Source organism: Taeniopygia guttata, chromosome 6, assembly GCF_048771995.1.
Source record: "Taeniopygia guttata chromosome 6, bTaeGut7.mat, whole genome shotgun sequence".
Classification (NCBI taxonomy): Eukaryota; Metazoa; Chordata; class Aves; order Passeriformes; family Estrildidae; genus Taeniopygia; species Taeniopygia guttata.
The window spans coordinates 32,826,358-32,847,039 of NC_133031.1; the positions used below are offsets into that span (position 1 = coordinate 32,826,358).

Here is a 20,682-nt window from a genome sequence, read left to right on the forward strand (position 1 = left end):
CATGAGTAATTTTGGCAAACAAAGAGAATTTGTTTGAGGCTTGCCTGACACTTTTAGGATGCCAATCTTTTGGCACAATCCTCACAGTGATTAATCTGGTTGATATGGTTGTAAATTGGAAAATGTCTTAATGGGTGTCATGAGAATCCTTACCAAACAGCCTAATCTCCAAAAGTAAATCACTGCTTCCTGGAACAGCCACACCATCAACACAGGGCCACAAAGGTGCCTGGGGAGTGTTTGGGAAGGTCCCAGTGGCCAGCCTGGAACAACTCCCTGAGCTGGATCTCCTCATCCGGATGTCTGGATGTTCCTTGTGAAAGGAAAATCCTCACTAAATCACTTCCTTGGCATCGATCTGGAAGCTCAGGGAGAGGGCTCAGGTTGCACAGCACCTGCCTTGGATGCAGACCAGAACCCACTGGGTATAAATTCTGCAGCTGTGCTGGGCTAGAACAGACCACCCCCAACAACCATGGACCTTCACGTGCGTCTCACCTGGCTGCTTCTGCTGAGCACCACTCTCCTGACCGAACCAGGTACTGCCTTGGAAATATTCTTGATTTTATAGAACCGTTACTGAATTATTTCTGAAATGTTACAGAATTATTTACCAATACAGGTTGGCTTGCAGGGAAGTTGTGGCAAGGATTCTCCTTGAATATTGCTGATGAGTTTTGTACCGTAGAATTGACAGTTTGTCTTCTACGTGAAAGATTCAGTCCAAATCCATAGGTTTTATTTCAAAATGTGTGTATTTCAAAATACATAATACAATATTTATAATATATGTAATATTATATTAAGATACTATATTTCAAAATATAACCGATGATGGTTACAGACTGAAGAAGGCTTAAGAATATTCCTTTGTTTCTTTTCCGTGAGGGAAATAGCTTGTGGAAGTTGTTTTCTAAATGTTCTTCATCCAATAGTCTGGTTTTAATTAAAATTATTCTATACTGTGCATTTTAAAATGCAGAGAAAGAGGGGGAAAGAAACACAAAGCAGTCTGCCAGACCCAGGTGGAAATATGCTCTGCATGACAAGTTCCTTCAAACTTATAATCATGCTAGTTTGAATGGTTTAATTTGAGCTTTATTTGTCACCATGAAAAAAGTCTTGCCAGTCCCTTAGAAAAGGAGGTGATTTCACAGAGAGATTAAGGGCTGGCTGTATTGAATTCTTCCCAAAACAAGAGTTTGATGTATTACTTCAGGGCTAATACATTTCTTTCTCTGCCACAGCAAATGGAGCCTGGTGGGACCAGCCAGAGAGCGACCTAAACTCACTATGGAAAAAAATTACCGACTGGTTTAAATCAAGATTTGAAAACAAAGGTAAGAGATGTGCTGTGAGTGTGAAAGTACCTGGCAGACGTGCAGAGTTCCCTGAGCCAGCGCTGGGTGAGCCGTGCTTCAGCAGCACAGCCATCCCTTCCCAAGGGAGATCAGGCAGCAGAGCCACGGGGATTCCAATTTACACACCAGGAGTTTAGCTACAAATAAACAAATTGGGATTTACCTGTCAACTTTTGCTTTAGTTCCACCACAACCACAGCTGAGATTGGCATCTGGAGGGGACTGGTGCTCCGGGAGGGTGGAAGTTTATCGTGATGGAAAATGGGGCACGGTCTGTGATGATTATTTTAGTATGAACAGTGCCAAAGTTGTGTGCAGACAATTTCACTGTGGCCAAACTGTCTCTGTCCTGGGGCTGTTTTACTTTGGCCTCAGTGGAAAAGTTATCCAGTTGGGTGATGTGCAGTGTAGAGGAGCTGAATCCCACTTTTGGGACTGCTGGCTGGGGCAAGCACAACCGTGGGCTCAATGAGGATGTTGGTGTCATCTGCTCAGGTAAAGATATAAATAATAGTGAAAATAAAAAATATAATAGTAAGGAAAAACTTCCTTGGCCTATGCTGTTCACCATAAATGCAAGAAACACCAGGGCAGAGCTTGGAAATTAGGCCAGGGTTGAAAAGTGAAGGTGGGGTGCTTCTTCTGTTTAAGTCTGAGTGATTCAGGAGCAAAAGGATTGGACAGCAAGCTCTGGGTATGAAAACAGTGAAAAGCAGGTAGTTCAGGAGCACTTTAGTCAACATCTTACAGCCAACCCCCAAGATAAAAAAGGCAAAGAGTAAGGAGAAAATAGAGGCCATCCAGTTGTGAGCCAGGCATGTGTGAGTGGAAACAACAACAACAAAAAAATTCTCCTTATAAATATGTAATATAAATAACTGCCCAATAAAGTAAACGTTTGCTTTTTTTCCTTTTCACAGATACATCACAAACCACAGTTGCACCAACAGGTAAGGCTGAGATTTTGGAACAGAAGTCCCAAAATTAGCTCTGTAAAGAGTCTCCTCAGTGCTCAGAGCCTAATTTTTAACTCAAAAAATCATGTGGTTACAGCTCCTTGGCAGACACTTTTCTACCAAGGCACACGCTCTGAATTACAAATTATTGCTCCAAATTACTATTTATTCACCCACTGCAATATTATTTCTTTATATTTTCATTATTTCTTTGCATTGCTAGTACAAACTGTATTTGCCACTTAGCTACTAATAATTACTGAAAACATGAGGCAAGTCTTTACACTCCAGGTCAAAGTTTCTGATTCTTTTTTTCTGCTGAAATAATCATAATACACTGGAAACCTTAAAGTACAGACTCTACTAATGTCTCTTGGGATTTCTAGGTGTTAATTATGCTCTTCATAATACACACAGAAGAGCAGGTGCTAAAATGTGGTTTTCTACTACATAGAATCATGAGTATATGTTATTATATATAACACAGAAATGAAAAGCTGGTTCCCAAAACCATTTCTTCTTAAGGTTTTAACACAGTAGCAACTGTGACAACTACCACAGAACCCCTGGCTCCTGCTGGCAAATGCAAGGTTAAAAAACAAGCTGCAAATGTCAGGTGTGGAAATTTTGAGCAACAGGTGGGGTTTGTTTAAAGCAAGCAGGAGGAACACAAATCTCCCAAATTCACTTACAATGAAGTGAACTGGAAGATGCTGTTCTGAGCCACATGACCAAAGCTTAAAGTCCAGGGATTTAACTTTCTTTCCCATGGAACCCAAAGTGGGAACGATGTCCCAGATCCTTGCAATGTCTCTGCAGAATTCTCCCCTGCTCCCAGCTCAACCCCAGCACAGACTGAGACTCCTCCTGCTCCAGAGACCGTGGCATCCCACAGGGAAGGTGAGGCACATTTGGGGGCTGGAAGTCACTCCCAAAGCACGAGAAAAATCTCATGTTTTATTCTCCCTCAAAACGGCTCCTTTGCACCTTTCCAAAGGATTATTGCACCTCTAGGAGTGAAGCAATGCAGTCAGGAACAACACAAAGACTGACTGCCTTTGTTAATAAATATTAAATGGGGTAAAAGCAATTTTTTGTAATCAAAAATAAAAAGGCTGTGCAATGACTCATTGTCTCATAAAGCCCAAATTTATTTACCTTCATCGAGACTTTCATTCACATGTTCACTCCTAACTGCTGCCAATCTCTCCCTGTTTTGTATTTCCTCGACTGGCCACAGATGTGTCTTCTGCACCCTCTCCTGTCACAGAGGAAATGACCACATTAGCTCCTGAAATCCCAACCACAGTTGACAAAGGTAAGAACAGCCATTTCACATGTGTTTTTTGAAGAAGACACTCTGTTAATTTGGGGTTTTCAGACAAATTAAGATGAGACCGTGGAAATCTGTAAATACTCATAGCAGACAATATAGTTGTCCTTAGTTCCTCTTTTGTGAAGGAACAATCCCATGACAACATCTTCACTTGAAAAATATCCACCTGTCAGGACAGGCAGGGATATGTTCACTTACTGATTAAATCCTCTGAGTTGTACCTGTAAAGAACACACAAATTTGCAAAGAAAAACTGTCCAGATCATTGTAATTCTCTGTGTCCAAAATTCATAAAAGCTCTGGAAACATTAAGGACCACAGACTGACATTTGCACTCACTTCCCCTAGCTGGGGGATGAGCCTCTCCAGTTATTCAGCAGATTGATAATCATGGAATGGTTTGAGTTGGAAGGGACCCTAAAGATCAGGGATATTACTAGATCAGGTTTTAATTAAACCTGATATCTAAATCAAGTCACAAGCTCTTGAGATCACTCTTAAGCTTTTAATTTCTGCTTTCAGCCATTTAATTTCTCACCCTTTCAGCCTTCTTTTCCACCAACCCCGCTGAGGAAAGCAGGACACCAGAAGCCCCAGACACACCACAGACAGGTAAAGGGCACTTGCACAACGTGCAGCGTGTCAGAAAAACGTGGTTGGGGCAGGACTTCAGTGGAGAAGCCAAAATATGCTGCAAAATCAGCATCTCTCAGTGCAGCTGATGTTTGTCTATGAATTTGGCTACCCTGGCACGGAGCTGCTGCCACCAGCCAGGTGGGCAGAGGCTGCTGTGAGGATGGGGCACGGTTTGAACCCACACCATGGAATCTGAAGGCATTGAAAAGCATCAAGAGTTGATTGAAAAAATTATTCAAGAGCCTTATGTGAGTGCTCTTTCCCTCCTGTTTCCACATGTCTCCCTTTTCTCACAGCCTCTGAAAACACTTCAGAACCACAAAAGTTACCTGCTGCACTCGTATCAGAGGCGACAACCCCAGCCTCAGAAATCCTCTCCACGCTGGCTGAAGGTAAGGTACAGACACAAGGCCATAAAATCCAATAACAGGGCTTGAGTTTGTTCCAAATTGATCACATTGATAGGATTGAAGTCAATTAACAAACCTCAAGATCAGTCAACTGCTGGCTCATTGACTCAGTGAAGAAGCAAGGCTGGGGAGAGAGGCTGAACCAGCAGGATTTAAAGGATGGGAAAAAACAAACCCAAGCATTATCCCTTAAATTACAAAGTATCCCAGACAAATTAGGCTCTGTCACTGTTATATCTAAGCCCTGATTTCCTATAAACAGGAAATGCTGTAGGTCTCAGAGGAAAACTATATAGTTAAAATGCAGACAATATTTAATTTCACCTGTTTGTTCTATATTAAGTAATACAGCATTACTCTGGCTTATATGCTATGGGTCTTGGTGGGAAAAAAATATACATTTAAAATACACACAAAATTTAATTTAGTCTTTTGTCTCTCACAGCAATACCCTCTCCTACTGCTGAACCTGCAGATGTAACAGCTTGTAAGTAAAATAGCATTACCGGGGTGTATATGTTATCAGTCTTTAGGGGGAAAATATTTCAAATGCATATAAAATTTAATTTCAACTTTTCTTTTTCACAGCAACAGTCTCTCCTACTGCTGGACCCGCAGATGTAACCACTTGTAAGTAAACTTGCATTACTGTTGCACACATGCTATCAGCCTTGAGGAAAAAAAATATCAATTTAACATGCACATAAAATTTAATTTCACGTTTTCTCTCTCACAGCAACAGTCTCTGCTGAACCCGCAGATGTAACAGCTTGTAAGTAAAATAGCATTACCGGGGTGTGCATGTTATCAGTCTTGAGGAAAAAAATAAACATTTAACATGCACATAAAATTTAATTTAGTCTTTTCTTTCTCACAGCAACCGTCTCTCCTACTGCTGGACCTGCAGATGTAGCCACTTGTAAGTAAAATTGCATTACTGTGGTGTACATGTTACCAGTCTTGAGGAAAAAAATATGCATTTAACATGCACATAAAATTTAATTTCACCTTTACTTTCTCACAGCAACAGTCGCTGCTGTACCTGTAGATGTAATAGCTTGTAAGTAAAATTGCATTACCGGGGTGTATATGTTATCAGTCTTTAGGGGGAAAATATTTCAAATGCACATAAAATTTAATTTCAACTTTTCTTTTTCACAGCAACAGTCTCTCCTACTGCTGAACCTGCAGATGTAACCACTTGTAAGTAAAATTGCATTACTGTTGCACACATGCTATCAGTCTTGAGGAAAAAAAATATGCATTTAACATGCACGTAAAATTTAATTTCACCTTTTCTCTCTCACAGCAACAGTCTCTGCTGTACCTGCAGATGTAACAGCTTGTAAGTAAAATTGCATTACCGGGGTGTATAGGTTATCAGTCTTTAGGGGAAAAATATTTAAAATGCACATAAAATTTAATTTTACCTTTTCTTTCTCACAGCAACAGTCTCTCCTACTGCTGAACCTGCAGATGTAACCACTGGTAAGGAAAATTGCATTACTGTGGTGTATATGCTATCAGTCTTTAGGGGAAAATAATTAAAATTCACATGAAATTTAATTTTACCTTATCTTTTCACAGTCTCTCCTAGTCCTGCACCAGCGGACATTACCACTAGTAAGTAATACAGTTTTACTCTGGGTTACATGCTACAAGTTTCAGAGCAACAATATGCACTTAATATTTAATTTCACCTTTTCTTTCTCACAGCAACAGACGCTGCTGAACCCGCAGATGTAACAGCTTGTAAGTAAAATTGCATTACCAGGGTGTATATGTTATCAGTCTTTAGGGGAAAAAATATTTAAAATGCACATAAAATTTAATTTCAACTTTTCTTTCTCACAGCAACCGTCTCTCCTACTGCTGGACCTGCAGATGTAGCCACTTGTAAGTAAAATTGCATTACTGTGGTGTATATGCTATCAGTCTTTAGGGGAAAAAATATTTAAAATGCACATAAAATTTAATTTCAACTTTTCTTTCTCACAGCAACAGTCTCTCCTACTGCTGAACCTGCAGATGTAACCACTGGTAAGTAAAATTGCATTACTGTGGTGTATATGCTATCAGTATTTAGGGTTAAAGAATTAAAATTCACATGAAATTTAATTTTACCTTATCTTTTCACAGTCTCTCCTAGTCCTGCACCAGCAGACATTACCACTAGTAAGTAATACAATTTTACTCTGGGTTACATGCTACAAGTTTCAGAGCAAGAATATGCACTTAATATTTAAATTCACCTTTTCTTTCTCACAGCAACAGTCACTGCTGAACCTGCAGATGTAACAGCTTGTAAGTAAAATAGCATTACCGGGGTGTATATGTTATCAGTCTTGAGGAAAGGAAAAAATATTTCAAATGCATATAAAATTTAATTTCAACTTTTTTTTTCACAGCAACAGTCTCTCCTACTGCTGAACCTGAAGATGTAACCACTGGTAAGGAAAATTGCATTACTGTGGTGTACATGCTATCAGTCTTTAGGGAAAAAAAAAATTAAAATTCACATGAAATTTAATTTTACCTTATCTTTTCACAGTCTCTCCTAGTCCTGCACCAGCAGACATTACCACTAGTAAGTAATACAGTTTTACTCTGGGTTACATGCTACAAGTTTCAGAGCAAGAATATGCACTTAATATTTAAATTCACCTTTTCTTTCTCACAGCAACAGCCACTGCTGAACCTGAAGATGCAACAGCTTGTAAGTAAAATTGCATTATCGGGGTATATGTGCTATCAGTCTTGAGGAAAGGAAAAAATATTTCAAATGCATATAAAATTTAATTTCAACTTTTTTTTCACAGCAACAGTCTCTCCTACTGCTGAACCTGCAGATGTAACCACTTGTAAGTAAACTTGCATTACTGTTGCAGCCATACTATCAGTCTTGAGGAAAAAATATACACACAATAAAGGAGCAAAAGGGGAAACAGAAAAACACTGGCCCTGAAAGCACTGGGAAGGGATGGACACCCTACATCAATAGAAACCCAGATTTGCTCTTGGTCAGCCCATTCCCAGAAAATCAGCCTTCCTGCCTTCCCAGAGCTGCATCCCAATCCCTGCACACTCTGGGGTGTATTACCCGCAGTCCTCACAGCACTGGGCAGGCACTGCATGTCACAACCGTGATCCCAGCAGCCCAAAGTGGAGTTTGGCAAACAGCCCCAGGCTCCCAGAGCTGTGTCAGGCTCAGAGGCAGCACAGGGATGTGTTTTCCCCCACTGAGGCTGCTCCCACTCAGGAACATTGTCCAGCCCCCAAGTGAGACCTGCGAGTCTCCTGAGGTTTGGGTATCTCCCCCCTGCCCAGCACAGGGAAAACAGTTTTTAACCTGAAGTTTTGTTCCCTCTGATCAGCCCCTGCAGAAGACACAACCCCTGAAGCAGAAGGTGTGTATGACTTCAGTATGTTGGTTAGAATTTCAAGCATCAGCTTGAGTAAAATCCTGCTCCACTCCCCCATGACAGCCCTGGCTTTGGCCACACGATAATGGAACAGAGATTTAAGTGTGCTTTTGTTTTCTCTTTGAAAGTCACGACCGTGCCTACAACAGCTGAAATCCCAGGTATTTATTTCTGGTCATTTCTTCAGCTGTGGGGAACAGTGTACTGTGTTTCATGTGGGTCATTAGAACATAGACAATATTTAATTTCATCTCTTCTCACAGTGCCAAGTCCATCTGCTGCATCAGTCCCTTCAACTCCTGAAACAACAACCACTGCCACTAGTAAGTGATGCAGATTTACCCTGGTTTATACCCTTAATTCCCTACCAAAGCTGGGATCTGGTGATGTGCTGGCAAGGCTCCCTGTCTCCACTGCATGCATCATCTCACAAAATTAATATTGAACCTTGGGGATAGTTTTTTTGGCTTCCACACAAATCGAGGGACCTGAATTGTTGGCACAGATACGAGAGGAATACCTGCTCTGCTACAAGTTCTAAGGAACTGGAATTCACTGAGGCAGACACACTACACAATATAAATTCAGATTTCCTCTAAAACACCTCACTCCCACAAAGCCAGCCCCCCTGCACTTTCAAAGCTGAATCCCCACTGGAAGTCGAGTCAGTGGGAACCCTTTTGACATATTCAGTGGTGTTTGCTTTGAACCTTAGTTTTCCACAGTGTGCTTTATCTTTTGAAAAAATTGAATTGCAAATTCTGCTCACTAGTTGATAACATTCTGCCTCAGTTGCTCACAGAGCAGACCAAGGGTTTCTTTTAGAGCCTGGCCATGTCAGCTACACTTTGATAAAAGGCACTTGTCTGCTTTGGTAAAACACACAAGAAACTGAACTTCAGGTGCAAAGCAAACATTTAAACATGGGGTTATTGCCCCACACAGAGGGATAAACAGAATTAAGTCTTGTTTCCATTAATGCCAGTAATATGTCATTTGTAGTACTTTCATTAAGTCAGTCCAAAGATAAATACAGCAACTACAGACTCAGGTAAGGTATTTGATTATTTCTTCTTTTTAATGACTTCTCTTCCTAAGGGCAGGATGCTCTGGGTAAGGGATGGGATCTGGGAAGGGCTGGCAGTTCACTGGCAGAGGGGATCTGAGTGCAGGGAGAGGCTGGATGCAGGCAGAGAGGTTGGGAATGCACAGCTCAGCCAGGGATCCCAGGCTGCTTAGACACAGCTGGCAGCAGAACCATCCTCAGTGGTGAGTGCCAAGGGGATGAGCTGTCCTAGGGCTGCATCATCTATAGTTAAAAACCATCTGAAATATCCTCCCATGGCCTGCCAGCTGCTGCCCACCAGTGCCCTGTGCTCTGGAGGGCTCACAGCAGAGACATCTCATGATCCTGGCAAACTCCCCCTCTTCCAGGAGAGAACAACACCAGGGAGTTACCTCAGGGAGTTACCTCGGGGTTAGTTGTAGGAGGGAGAAATCAGCTTTTCATGGAACATCATCAAAGAGAGAGAAATTAATTTCCTCCCCACTCAGCTGCTATTCCAGGCCCACATTTAAATTTGCAAAGCAGGCCAGTATTTAAAATACATAAATGCAGTAAAATACCTGCTGCAATCTGCTCTGTGTTTTCCTCTGGTTTATCAACATTCAATTCCTTCCCCTGCAGCACAGCTCATTCCCCTGCCTGAGTACATGAGGATGATGTTGCTGAAATACCTAAATAGCCTGTGCCAGCCAAGGAGACCTGGGATGCCAAGAATAACATTGGAAGGGTAAATATTTATTCATGCATGTGAGATGCTCCAGCCAAGCTGGGATACCCCAAACATTATTTTACACCATTTTTTTACACCCTTCAAATGCTCAGGTACAACTTGATTTGACTACTCAGTCATACCCATACTTCCAATTACTAATCACATTAAAATTTTGCAAAGCACCACTATTTCTTGGAAACAGACAGATATTCTTGGTGCATGTTTGTTGATCCAGATGTCCCTGGAGCCATTTTTGCTGGAATCACTGATTTATGGCACCAGATGATGCTGGCAGGGTTTCAAAGACATGTCAGAGGGGCTGGGACGCTGATGTTGTCTTGGCTGCCCCGGGGAATCCTTCATGGACAGCTCTAAGCTTCCAAAAATCAAAATCCTTCTTTCCAGGGCTGTCCTTTGCTTTAATTAAGCATGACCCATAGCAGAGTGTGCAGTAAAATTCCACTACCTCATTACTGTACAGCAGATATTTTAATATGCATTGACAAAATTTCACAAGGTGCTTTACATGTGTGACATTTGTATGTGTTATGATGCAAATTGCACCAACAGACATCCAAATTCCATGCAGTGGCATCCCTGTTCAGGAGTTCAGTGCTGTGAGTTGTGATTAACATCACAGCTGGACATTTTTGGAAGAAAGTTTCTTGCAACCGAGGAAACAAACGGGCTTAGTGAGCACGTCACAGTCATTACACGATAATTTGTAAGTGGGGTTGTTTTTTTTTCCTTTTTCAGGTGTGTAAGTGACCCAACCTGTGGGAATAACCCTTCATCAGGCCAGAGGCTTTTCCAGCTCCATTACAAAGCTTCTGTAAACCACGGAATGTGCCTACGGTGCAAAGTATTAGGGTGCAACATACTCCCTCCTCCCCGACCCTTCCCAGGGAACTTATTCCCTCTTCCCTTTCCCCGACCCTTCCCAGGGAACAAGTTCCCTCTTCCCTTTCCCCGACTCTTCCCAGGGAACAAGTTCCCTCTTCCCTTTCCCCGACCCTTCCCACGAAACAAGCTCCCTTCTTTCAGACCCTTCCCAGTGCACAGGCTCCCTGTTCCCCAACCCTTCCCAGGCTTCAGGAGAAGAGCCAGAAGCACAAGTGACGGAGTTGTTGTTGTCTTTGTCCCCAATTAATGATGTTTCTGACCGTGACATTATGTTGAGCACCTCTAGACCTGTTCATTGTGTTCCAAAATCTGCTGCTTATTTCTAAAAATATACTAGTGGGTGTAAATCTAAAGGTATTTAATCTTAAATGAATTGGGGCTGCTTAATTTCAGATCTTTTGGATCTATACAGCAGATCTGTAAAAGACTAAACTTCAGTAAATACTCTCAGTGACAAAAAATAATTGGATCAACTGCCTGTTTTTTCTCATCAAGACCTCGTCTCCCTCTCAATGTTCCTTCAGTTCTAATTGTGCTCAGTTCATACAAAATTCCACCACACTCATAACCCTGTGCTCTGCTTCTCACAGGTAATGATTTAAAGGGTATTGGACTGATTGGCAGGGATCCACATGCCAGCTCACACATTCACTGCAGATTCACATCCAGGCACAAAAAGGATGTTAACATTTGGAAATTCCTTGCAAGTATGTGTGTGGGTTTGAGAAATAAAAGGCTACAGAGAGTAAATGCAAATTTAGCATTTCCAGAAGCCAAAGGGAATTCAAATCCTGTGCAGCTTCTTTAAACATGTATTTAATGCCTCCACACTCAAAGGCAGTGTAAGTACATTTCAGGATGAAGAGACAGTTGCATTCAAAGACCTTAAAGTGAGTTAAAAATCAGAGAGGGTTGTTTTAAAGAAGGCATAGGTCTGAGATTAGAAGTACAGTATCATTACAAATGCATTGGTACTCCAGATAATAAACACAGCTGACTTACTCTGGGCCAGGTTAAATCCTCCCACTTCATGCACAGAACAGGAATAAAAAGGACAGTCTTGAGAGCAGAAACCAAAAGCACCTTGCCTTTAAATTAGAGCTGCAGAGATGTTTGTAAGACAAATAAGCTTTGGTGCCATTTGCAGTCTGATCTGCAGTAGTCAGGTACTGAGAGCAAAGAGAAACTACAAAACATGGAAAAGCTATTTTTAAAAGCTTGTATTGCTACTCCCACTGTGCTTGCTGTTTTCACTTTTCTGGAGCCCAAAGCTCCACCTGAGAAAAGCACATTGGGCCACTTGCTTTCAGGTACCAGAGCTAGAAAATATTTAGAATTAATCTTGCTCTTAATAGTAATTAGAATATTTTCTCTTTTTTTTAAAAATATTAACCTTTCTGAACTCTAGCAACATTTTATATATGTTCCCATTTATTTCAATAGTGAAAGACTTTGCATCCATACGTGTGGAAGTGAACATATCTGTAACTCAAGGGCAAATATTCAAGTGCAAATATTATAAAACAGAATGAGTTTTACTGAGGAGCAGATAGGAAACCACAAGTTGCTTTTTTTTGCCCAACTTTGCTTCAGCAAATGTCTCAAATCTCACTCATGGTGACAGCACTGCTTGGCAGAAATTGGCTGCAGCAATACCAAAAACTGAACATCATTATGTTCTGTAGGATTGTTTTATTACCAACTTTTACAACTCTTCAGTACTACATGTTCAGGATTTGGACTCTCTGTGGATCATGTAAAAAGAAAATATCTGAAAAAATATTTAATTCCCAGTTAAATCATACAGTATTCTAAACTTTAAGCACTTTATTTTTCTCTCTACACAGAATCCCTCACTGAAGTAGAAGCTTAAAAAACACCAAACCTGCAACAATACAACTTCTACACTCTGGCATTTGTGGTTTTAATTTCAGACATTCTCATTGAGGTATCTGTGATGCTAAAACATCACAAACACCAGTGAGGATACAGCTATCAAAATGTCCAGAGGTCATTTAAACTACTTCTGGAGATTTCTATTTAGTGTCAACTGCTATTCATATTTGTCACTCAGAGAGGGAAAAGATAAAAAATCATTAAATTACAGCACTGGAACTCAACTACACTCAGAAATCCATTTCAACTTCTTTTGTTATCAAATAAAAAATCCAAACCCAAAACTGTCTCAATTTAATACTCTATCTCAAGTCACTGAGTTGAAAAAGTGTGTCTACCTCAGGACAGATTTTATACCTATACATGTATGAAGTACAAGATAATTAAGATCCTTTTGTCTTTAAAAAAAAATCTAAAAATCTCTTTTTGAATCACTTTTAAACTGCACCTGGCAGGAGTTAAGACCAGGGACAACTGCAAGATGTTCTTTTAGAGCAGATTATCCTCTCTTCCAAATCTACTTCTGTGGGTTTACTGCTATCAGGATCTGACAGTCTTCGAAAGACATCACTTTTCCTGGAGCAGAAAATACCAGGCAGAGTAAATAAAGATGCTGGTTTGTGCATGCTTATGCTGCTTTTGAGTCAACATTTGCTTCTCCATCGATAGCTTTTGCCAAAAATGTTTGTGCACCCAGCTGAGGGGGTGACCATGAAGTCCCTACACCCTCCAATTTAAATGGTGCACCCCAGAATCCAAGGGCAACAAACAGAACGAAGTTTGAAACTCAGCCTTCCACAGAAGAGAGATTTGGAGTCACATTCCTACCTCCCCAAATGACAGCAAACCCATCCCAATGGGTTAAAGGAAGTGTGATGCAGTAAGGAAAACTCCTCTGGTCTTCTGGAGCTACCCCAGCACACCCAGCCAGGTACAACAGCCACTTGAGAGGAACCATGAATGAAGTATTTGCATTTCTCAGGATAATGAAACCTGGATAAAGTCTGCTGAGTTCACATTCATTTCACTTGTTCCTGCACTCAGCTAGTTTAGGAGGGAAAGTATCAAGAGTCTTGGTTTAGGTATCTCTTAAGGAGCCTGGATTCCTAATTTAGGTGCCTGTACAGCCAACAAGGCTTCCAAAGAACACAGGCTGGGTTCACACTTGCCCAGCTCTCTAAAGACAGCTCCATAAACTGCCCAAATTAGGCAATGACAATCCAACCTTCCTTGTAGAGATGGAACAATAAATGTCTTCAACAGGAGTGCCAACAAAGCAAAAGAACAAACTGCACTCTGTTCTACCGATAAAACATTTCATATCAAAAATTAACACAACCCAAAAAAGTGAGCTGACTACATGTAGGTAAAAAGATAAGCAGTAACTCAGTTTATTTAGAGTACTCCACTGTTCAAACTGGAATTGGGGGACTGTTCATACAGCTTCTAGCAATGTTCTTTAAATAAATAAGCCACAAAGGGCATACAAAACTGTTACATCTAGGAAAAAACACATATTCTTAAGATCTTTCATAAAACTAACAAGTGTGTATGACAGTGGATAGAATTACAGTAACAAAATGCAAGTTAACAACACTGAGGTTCTTCATAGTTTTAACTGCATAAATACTAAGCTTTGTGAAGTGTAATTACTCAAGGTATTCACATTGAAACCCTCTACCTCTCTCCATTAGAAAACCCCTCGTTAGAATCATAGTGTGCTTCGGAAATCTTGTTTGGTTTTGAGTTCTGAACCAAGTCCATCAAGAGAAACATTTTATTGTCTATGTGTGTCTGAAGAGCCTGGATTTGGCAGTCAATATAGTCCATTAGTTTTTTCTCCATCAGATCCAAGTTTTTTGAAATGATCTTTTCCAAATAGGAGCAAATAGGCTGTTGTTCCACCCTGTAAGAAGAGCAAAGATAAGAATAAGTATAATCTATTTCTTAATGACAAGGGGAAATATAGAGATCTGGGCACCTGAACATCTTTTAAATGTAAAATTTCATTTATTAGGTAATGAACTTTGGAAGGCATTAGGTTTCCAGCACAAGCAAAATACCCTGCCTGCCACACTTAAATCTCAATTTTTTTTTCATAAACAGTGCTATTGTATATAATCATCTTCTTTCAAAGGCTCAACTGTGCATTAGAGAGCTCAATTTCATAAAACAAAATCAACACAAGTCAACAATACACATAGAGTTTATATTCTGTCAGCATGGCAGACTGTCCTTGTCAGCAGAAGTGCTTCAAGAGTTATCCAAACTATGCAACTCCCTGGGTTTGCACCTACATTCTTTAGAAATCCTGGAGCTGAGATATTCAGTCTCCATTAAATCCTGATTCCTACATCTAACAAGTTCCACTATTGTTCCTGAGGTACCAAACTGGGTAGCTGTGACACCTGCACTGTAAATACCAACAAGTGAGGAGGAACAGGAAAATCAGTGGCATGATACAAATTACCATCAATGGGATGACACAGATTAATCTTTCTAGAGTAGAAAGATTGTGTCACATTGTGTGAAAAAGGGAAGACGTGAGAATTTAGGGGTAAAAGTAATCAAAATGAAAATATACTAGATGAGAAAGACAAGCTAAATGTGTATGATGATAAAAAGGATGAAGAAAGATCCTTTTTAAATTAAATTAAATAGAGGTAGAATAAAAAACAGTTTAGTAACAACAAATTATGTGATTTCTTTTAAAAAATTCCTACATTCAAAAAAATTGTGAAATTGAAAATTTGTAATGTTCATCACCACACAGACTTCAAAACCATGTATTCTAAGATTCACTATTGCTGCTAATGAGAAGAAAATGCTTATTACATTTTGTCTAAACTTGTCAGTAAATAGTCAGTATTACTTTGAGAGATTCACCAAGCTTAACTCACCCAGCACTCTGAACACCTTCTGCTTTAGCCACTGCACTCTTGCCAAGGTGCCTCTCTCCATCCTTGAGCCGAAGGTGATTCACCTGAGTGCACAGGTTTTGCAGAAAAGGAAGAAGCACCTGTGGGTTGGCCACGTTTGGAGTTTCACCTGCTTGCTGCTGCACTTGCAGAGATCCCATGACTTTCAAATCATTCCTGAAGTCAACTGCATTTTGCTGGGCAGGAAGTCTTTCAGAATCCAAAGTATTCTCTCTTTCAGGTACCTCTGAGTTCAGATCACGAGTTATTTTTAAATCTTTAAACACTGCTTCACTTGTTAAATGATTTTTAACAGGCAAAGGTTCACTGGCTGATGGACTCAGTGATGACTGCAGAGCTGCACTGTGCAATCCATCTATTGCACGGTCACTTCCAAAATCAGAATTTCTCCCCATGATCCAACTGAGTTTGTCTCCAAGAGGGAAACTGTTCTGATGGGGAGAAAAACCCATTTGAGTATTTGAGATTTCAACTATACTGGAAATTATACAGCAATAACAATAGATACTTTATAACCCAGCATTCTACTAGTAAATATTTTCAAAGTAGTTTTGAACTACATTCCTTGTAAATATGAAGTGTGAATTATCCTGTCAGCGTCTAAGTAAGAAAGAGCTTTACTGACTTCACTTTTACCATGCTGTATCTCCAAAACTGAATTATTAACATCAGATGGATACAGGATTCTGTTGATACAGCCCACTTTGCAGGATTAGGATATAAAGCAAATGTTCTGTGAGAGCACTTTACTTTTACTTGAAGGTGGCATGGCTATAATGACAATTAAAGAGACAAACCAGCCCATCTGTCTACACCCCAAACATTCCAGGGAAAATGTCCACCCATCCTTGACCAGCAGTGACAATGGAAACAGGCAAAAGCAGAGCAGGCTGGCAGTGAAGCTTAAAATTACAACAATGCATAATAATAATCATCACTATCATCCTGGAAAACACAATTTTTACTCACTGCACTCATCTAAGTGGCAACAGATAAATCAAGATGAAAATGCCAGTAAGTGTGAATTATAAGTCCCCAGAATCTTTTTAGAGCATTCCTAACTGGTGAAGTGCCAGATGGTGTTTGTGGAAAGGTGACTTACTTTCTGCTGACACCGGACCATGTCCATGAGCTGCTGAGCACCTGGAGACAACTTAGATCCCATGGATTCCATTATAGTTTGCACTCTGTCTAGATCTATGCTTGAGCCTAGTGAAGGAAAATCAGTTGCTAGTTTTGCAGACACTGCTTTCACATCTAGAATTATTTTACTGATGAGTACTCTGTGTTTCTCACCAAAGGAGAGCAGCTATTGCAAGAAGGAAAAAAAATATTTTGGTTAGAGAAAAAAACCATTTCATGTTTTCTTTGTATTTAGGGGACGATGCATTGTTCTTTGAGTCTTTGCAAAAACTATGATGAACTATTTTCCAGTTAAATTAAGCCAATTTCTCCTTGCCATTATTCCCCATAAAATTCTGACTGGAATAGAGGTGCCTGAGGACTCCAAAGATACATAAAGTTTTTCTAAGCATTTAAGAGTAGTGACCACATGATTTTCACAAGTTTATTTAACCCTAGAGTTGACAGTTCTAATCACAGATCTGAAATTTATCTGGTTTATGTTTTTTTTCTCTAAGATTAAACTATATGTATAATATAAAGCCTTAATGAAAAGAAAACTGAGATACCAATTTAAAAGGGGCACTCTGCCATCAAGACAAAGCACCAGTCAACAGATTTTTAAGTGATTATGTGAAGAGATGAAGTGTATAAAACCAATCATTTTACTAAGAGCAATGCAATTTAGTTGATTAAGTGATTAAAAAGATAGAAAAAAAAATAAAACAATTCTGTTCAACTCCTTACCTTAATTCTACAGGAGGTTGCAGGGCATTCAAACTTAAAGTACTTGTGGTACAAAGTAACCTGTTCAGTTTCACTAGAAAAATAGAATAAACAAGCAGCGACATCAATTTACAAAGTACCTTTTTTGTAGAACTACACTATATTGGTAAATATTTAGATACAAAACAAGACTGACTGGAACACATTTCTAATGCAGATTTATGGTTTCCAACAGCACTTTTAGTTTCTCATTTTTAGCAGTTTTTTACTTTCTAATAGCAGCTTTAATGCTTATATGCAACTTGTAATGAATCTAATCACTTATGTAAAAATTACTTGTATGTGTGCTTGCACTGAGAAGTGTTTGAGGTTCAGTACATTATTCACCCATCTTCCCTGAGGCTCCGAGTCGACTGGTTTCTAGTTAGCTAATTAAGCAGCAGATGTGCCATGTAATGGCTCAAAAACAAAACAGAAGCATTGCTTTATTTCCCCCGGCAAAGCATGGAAGTATTGAAGGGGAAAACAAAACCTTCTTTTCTAAATCTTCTCTCTTAGTTCTTTGAAGTGTGAGATGACTACTTATCAAAGAGACTTTCATAAAACCCAAGAATGGGCTGGGTTGGATGGAACCTTCAATGCCAGTGCCACCCCTGACATAGGCGGGGATGGCTTCTACTATCGCAGGGTGGTCCAAGCCCTGTCCTTGGGCATTGCCAGGGATCCAGGGGCAGCCACAGCTGCTCTGGGCATCCTGCTGGGAGGAATTTCTTCCTAATATCTCACCTAACCCTGCCCTCTGTCATTGTGAAGCCATTCCACCCATCCTATCTCTCCAAGCCCTTGTCCAAAGTCCCTCTCCAGCTCTCTCGCAGCCTTTTAGGCAGTGGAAATGACTCTAGGGTCTTCTCCAGGCTGAACAACCTCGGTTCTCTCAGCCTCGTTACAGACATCATGTCCCGAGCAGCAGGAGCGCCTCACAGGCACATACAGCGTACGAGGCTGCCGCAGCCCAGCCCGTGCCCGGCACTCACCCCGGGGCCGGCCGGGCGCCGCGGCTCTGTCCCCGGCCGGTGCCGCAGTACTCCTCGCCCACGTACACCTCCATGTTCCGGGCCTGGCTCACGATCCCCACGGACACCATCTCGGCGCCGGGCCGGCACTGCAGCCGCAGCTCGCAGGGCTCCTCGCCGCGCTCCCTCCGCTCCGCCAGCACGGCCTCGCTGCTGCGGGGGGGAAGCCACACGCGTTGTCCCGCCAGCCCCGCTCCCTCCCGGCCCGGCCCGGCCCGGCCCGGCGCTCCCTCTCGCCGCCCGCCGCACTCACCCGGGCTCGCCATCCCCCGCACCCCGCCGCAGGCACAGCGCCCGGGCCAGGCCGCCCGGCGGCGCGCAGGGCCAGGAGCACAGCGCTGATACACAGCGCGGCTCCCGGCCTGCCTCCTCCTCCTCCTCCGCCGCCTCCGCCGCCGCGCAGCCGCTGGACATGGCGGAGCCGCGGGCAGCGCCCGCCCGGGGCAGCGGCACCCACCGACCCACCGCGGCCGGCAGCGCCTGCGCAGCGCCGGAGCTCCGCGCGTGCGCGCCGGGCGGCGGCGGGGCCGCCTGAGGGAGCGCCGGGGGGGGAACGGGGAATGGGGAACGGCGTTTTCAGGCTGGGAACGGCACCTTCAGCCTGGGAATGGCATTCTGGGCCCGGGGAATGGCTCCTCGGCTGAGGGAACGCCAGTCTCAGCCGGGAAATGGCACCCCTCAGTCGGGGAATGGCCTCTCAGACAGGGGAATGGCACCTCAGCCCGGGGAGCGGCATTCTCAGCTGGGGAATGGCTCCTCGGCTGGGGGAACGCCACTCTCAGCCGGGGAATGGCACCCTCAGCCTGGGGGAATGGCACCCTCAGCCCGGGGAATGGCACTGTCAGCTGGGGAATGGCCTCCCTTCAGCCCGGGGAATGGCACCCTCAGCCCGGGGAATGGCACCCTCAGCCCGGGGAATGGCCCCTCAGACAGGGGAATGGCACCCTCAGCTGGGGAATGGCACCCTCAGCCCAGGAATGGCACCCTCAGCCCGGGGAATGGCACTGTCAGCCCGGGGAATGGCACCCTAAGCCGGGGAATGGCACCCTCAGCTGGGGAATGGCTCCTCAGCCGGGGAATGGCACCCTCAGCCGAGTTAATTCGCATGGAAAGCACCGCTGAGATAACCCAGTCCAATGTATGACCCAGCATCACCGTGCCAGCCATACCTTGGCTACGTCCAGGCTTTCCTTAAACACCACTGACTCCTGCACCTCCCTGGGCAGCCCATTCCAATGTCAAATCACTCCTGAGAAGAAATTCCTAGTAAAGTCCACCCTAAACCTTCTGCTGAGGTGCAGCTTAAGGCAATATGCTCTTGTCCTCTCACTGGTTGCTTGGGAGAAGAGACTGACCCTGAAGTTGTGCCAGGAGAGGTCTAGGGTGGATATTAGGGAAAAGTTCTCCCACGGTGTTATCCATCACTGAACAGGTTCCCCTGTTGGACTCAATACCTCAAAGGTCTTTTCCAACTAAAATGATTCTTGGATTCTGTGAAACTTGCTAATATGTCAAAATTTGGAGCAGCGGGATTCTCCCGAGTTGTGTCCTGATAGTGCACCACACAGGAGAGAGGCTATGAATAAAAGAGGCCATAAATAAAAGATGAGTTCATTTAATTTTTAGTAGGATCTCACCTTCTGGAGTTGGAGAATGCTGCTCCTGAGGCTGTGGCAGACACAGACGCGGGGAATGGGGGTGTCAAGTTCTGCTTCCACCAGTGCTCTGTGCAGGAATGTTCAGGCTGTTCCCAGTCTGTGACTCTCAGCAAATTGATCTGAACGGGCTCTGACCAACTAATGCTGCAAATACAGCCAAGCATTCTGCTTTCTGTCACTTAAGGCATTGTTTAATAGGATTTATCAGCAATGGAAAACTGAATTTTCTCTGCTTTAATCAAAGAATTCATTAAAATTAATTAATGTAAATGTTTGAGTGTGTTGTCTCAGCCTCATTTTTGTGTTTCTAAATGCATGTGATACTTCTGAAATGCTTTGCAAACTCATCCAGTTTTAGAAGCATTTATTTTCTGCTCTTGGTGATAATGTGGTTACATGGAAGATGACTCTGATCCTGGAAGATCTGCACAAAATTATGGATTTCTGGTGAGGAGAATTGTGTTTA

At 42.3% G+C, this 20,682-nt stretch overlaps 2 protein-coding genes across 12 annotated transcripts; one reads left to right on the plus strand and one right to left on the minus strand.

The window, feature by feature from the left end:
• Positions 1-439: 439 nt before the first annotated feature.
• On the plus strand, positions 440-11,266 carry LOC121470151 (uncharacterized). Of its 10 annotated transcripts, XM_072931336.1 has the most exons (23): positions 440-539; positions 1,248-1,340; positions 2,282-2,311; positions 3,137-3,217; positions 3,558-3,635; positions 4,200-4,265; positions 4,586-4,681; positions 5,145-5,186; positions 6,146-6,187; positions 6,287-6,322; positions 6,416-6,451; positions 6,698-6,739; positions 6,839-6,874; positions 6,968-7,003; positions 7,108-7,149; positions 7,251-7,286; positions 7,380-7,415; positions 7,519-7,560; positions 8,074-8,106; positions 8,250-8,282; positions 8,385-8,444; positions 9,809-9,914; positions 10,656-11,266. In XM_072931336.1, the coding sequence occupies exons 1-23, from the start codon at positions 476-478 to the stop codon at positions 11,047-11,049; spliced, it is 1,560 nt and encodes a 519-aa protein (XP_072787437.1). In that variant the 5' UTR covers positions 440-475; the 3' UTR covers positions 11,050-11,266. The 10 variants fall into 10 exon arrangements, with proteins under 10 accessions (XP_072787437.1, XP_072787438.1, XP_072787439.1 ...); XM_072931337.1 differs by lacking the exon at positions 6,839-6,874; XM_072931338.1 differs by lacking the exons at positions 6,839-6,874; positions 6,968-7,003.
• A 2,795-nt stretch (positions 11,267-14,061) lies between these two features.
• C6H10orf88 (chromosome 6 C10orf88 homolog) lies at positions 14,062-19,064 on the minus strand. 2 transcript variants are annotated; one of them, XM_072931346.1, is made up of 6 exons: positions 18,812-19,064; positions 18,520-18,708; positions 17,507-17,579; positions 16,740-16,946; positions 15,599-16,068; positions 14,062-14,604 (listed from the first exon to the last, which is right to left on the minus strand). In XM_072931346.1, exons 1-6 carry the CDS (start codon positions 18,970-18,972, stop codon positions 14,376-14,378), a joined length of 1,329 nt encoding a protein of 442 aa, XP_072787447.1. In that variant the 5' UTR covers positions 18,973-19,064; the 3' UTR covers positions 14,062-14,375. The 2 variants fall into 2 exon arrangements, with proteins under 2 accessions (XP_072787447.1, XP_030132432.4); XM_030276572.4 differs by having other exon boundaries at positions 18,520-18,711; positions 18,812-19,063.
• Between the last annotated feature and the right edge of the window lie 1,618 nt (positions 19,065-20,682).

Excerpts from the sequence above, each read along its gene's own strand:
- LOC121470151 (XM_072931336.1), top strand. The coding sequence starts at position 476 with ATGGACCTTCACGTGCGTCTCACCTGGCTGCTTCTGCTGAGCACCACT. Across the intron at positions 7,561-8,073 it reads ACCTGCAGATGTAACCACTT|CCCCTGCAGAAGACACAACC; the intron begins GTAAGTAAACTT and ends CCCTCTGATCAG. Across the intron at positions 8,445-9,808 it reads AACAACAACCACTGCCACTA|CACAGCTCATTCCCCTGCCT; the intron begins GTAAGTGATGCA and ends CTTCCCCTGCAG.
- C6H10orf88 (XM_030276572.4), bottom strand. The coding sequence starts at position 18,972 with ATGTCCAGCGGCTGCGCGGCGGCGGAGGCGGCGGAGGAGGAGGAGGAG. Across the intron at positions 18,712-18,811 it reads GCGGGGGATGGCGAGCCCGG|CAGCGAGGCCGTGCTGGCGG; the intron begins GTGAGTGCGGCG and ends TCCCCCCCGCAG. Across the intron at positions 14,605-15,598 it reads GAAGGTGTTCAGAGTGCTGG|GGTGGAACAACAGCCTATTT; the intron begins GTGAGTTAAGCT and ends CTCTTCTTACAG.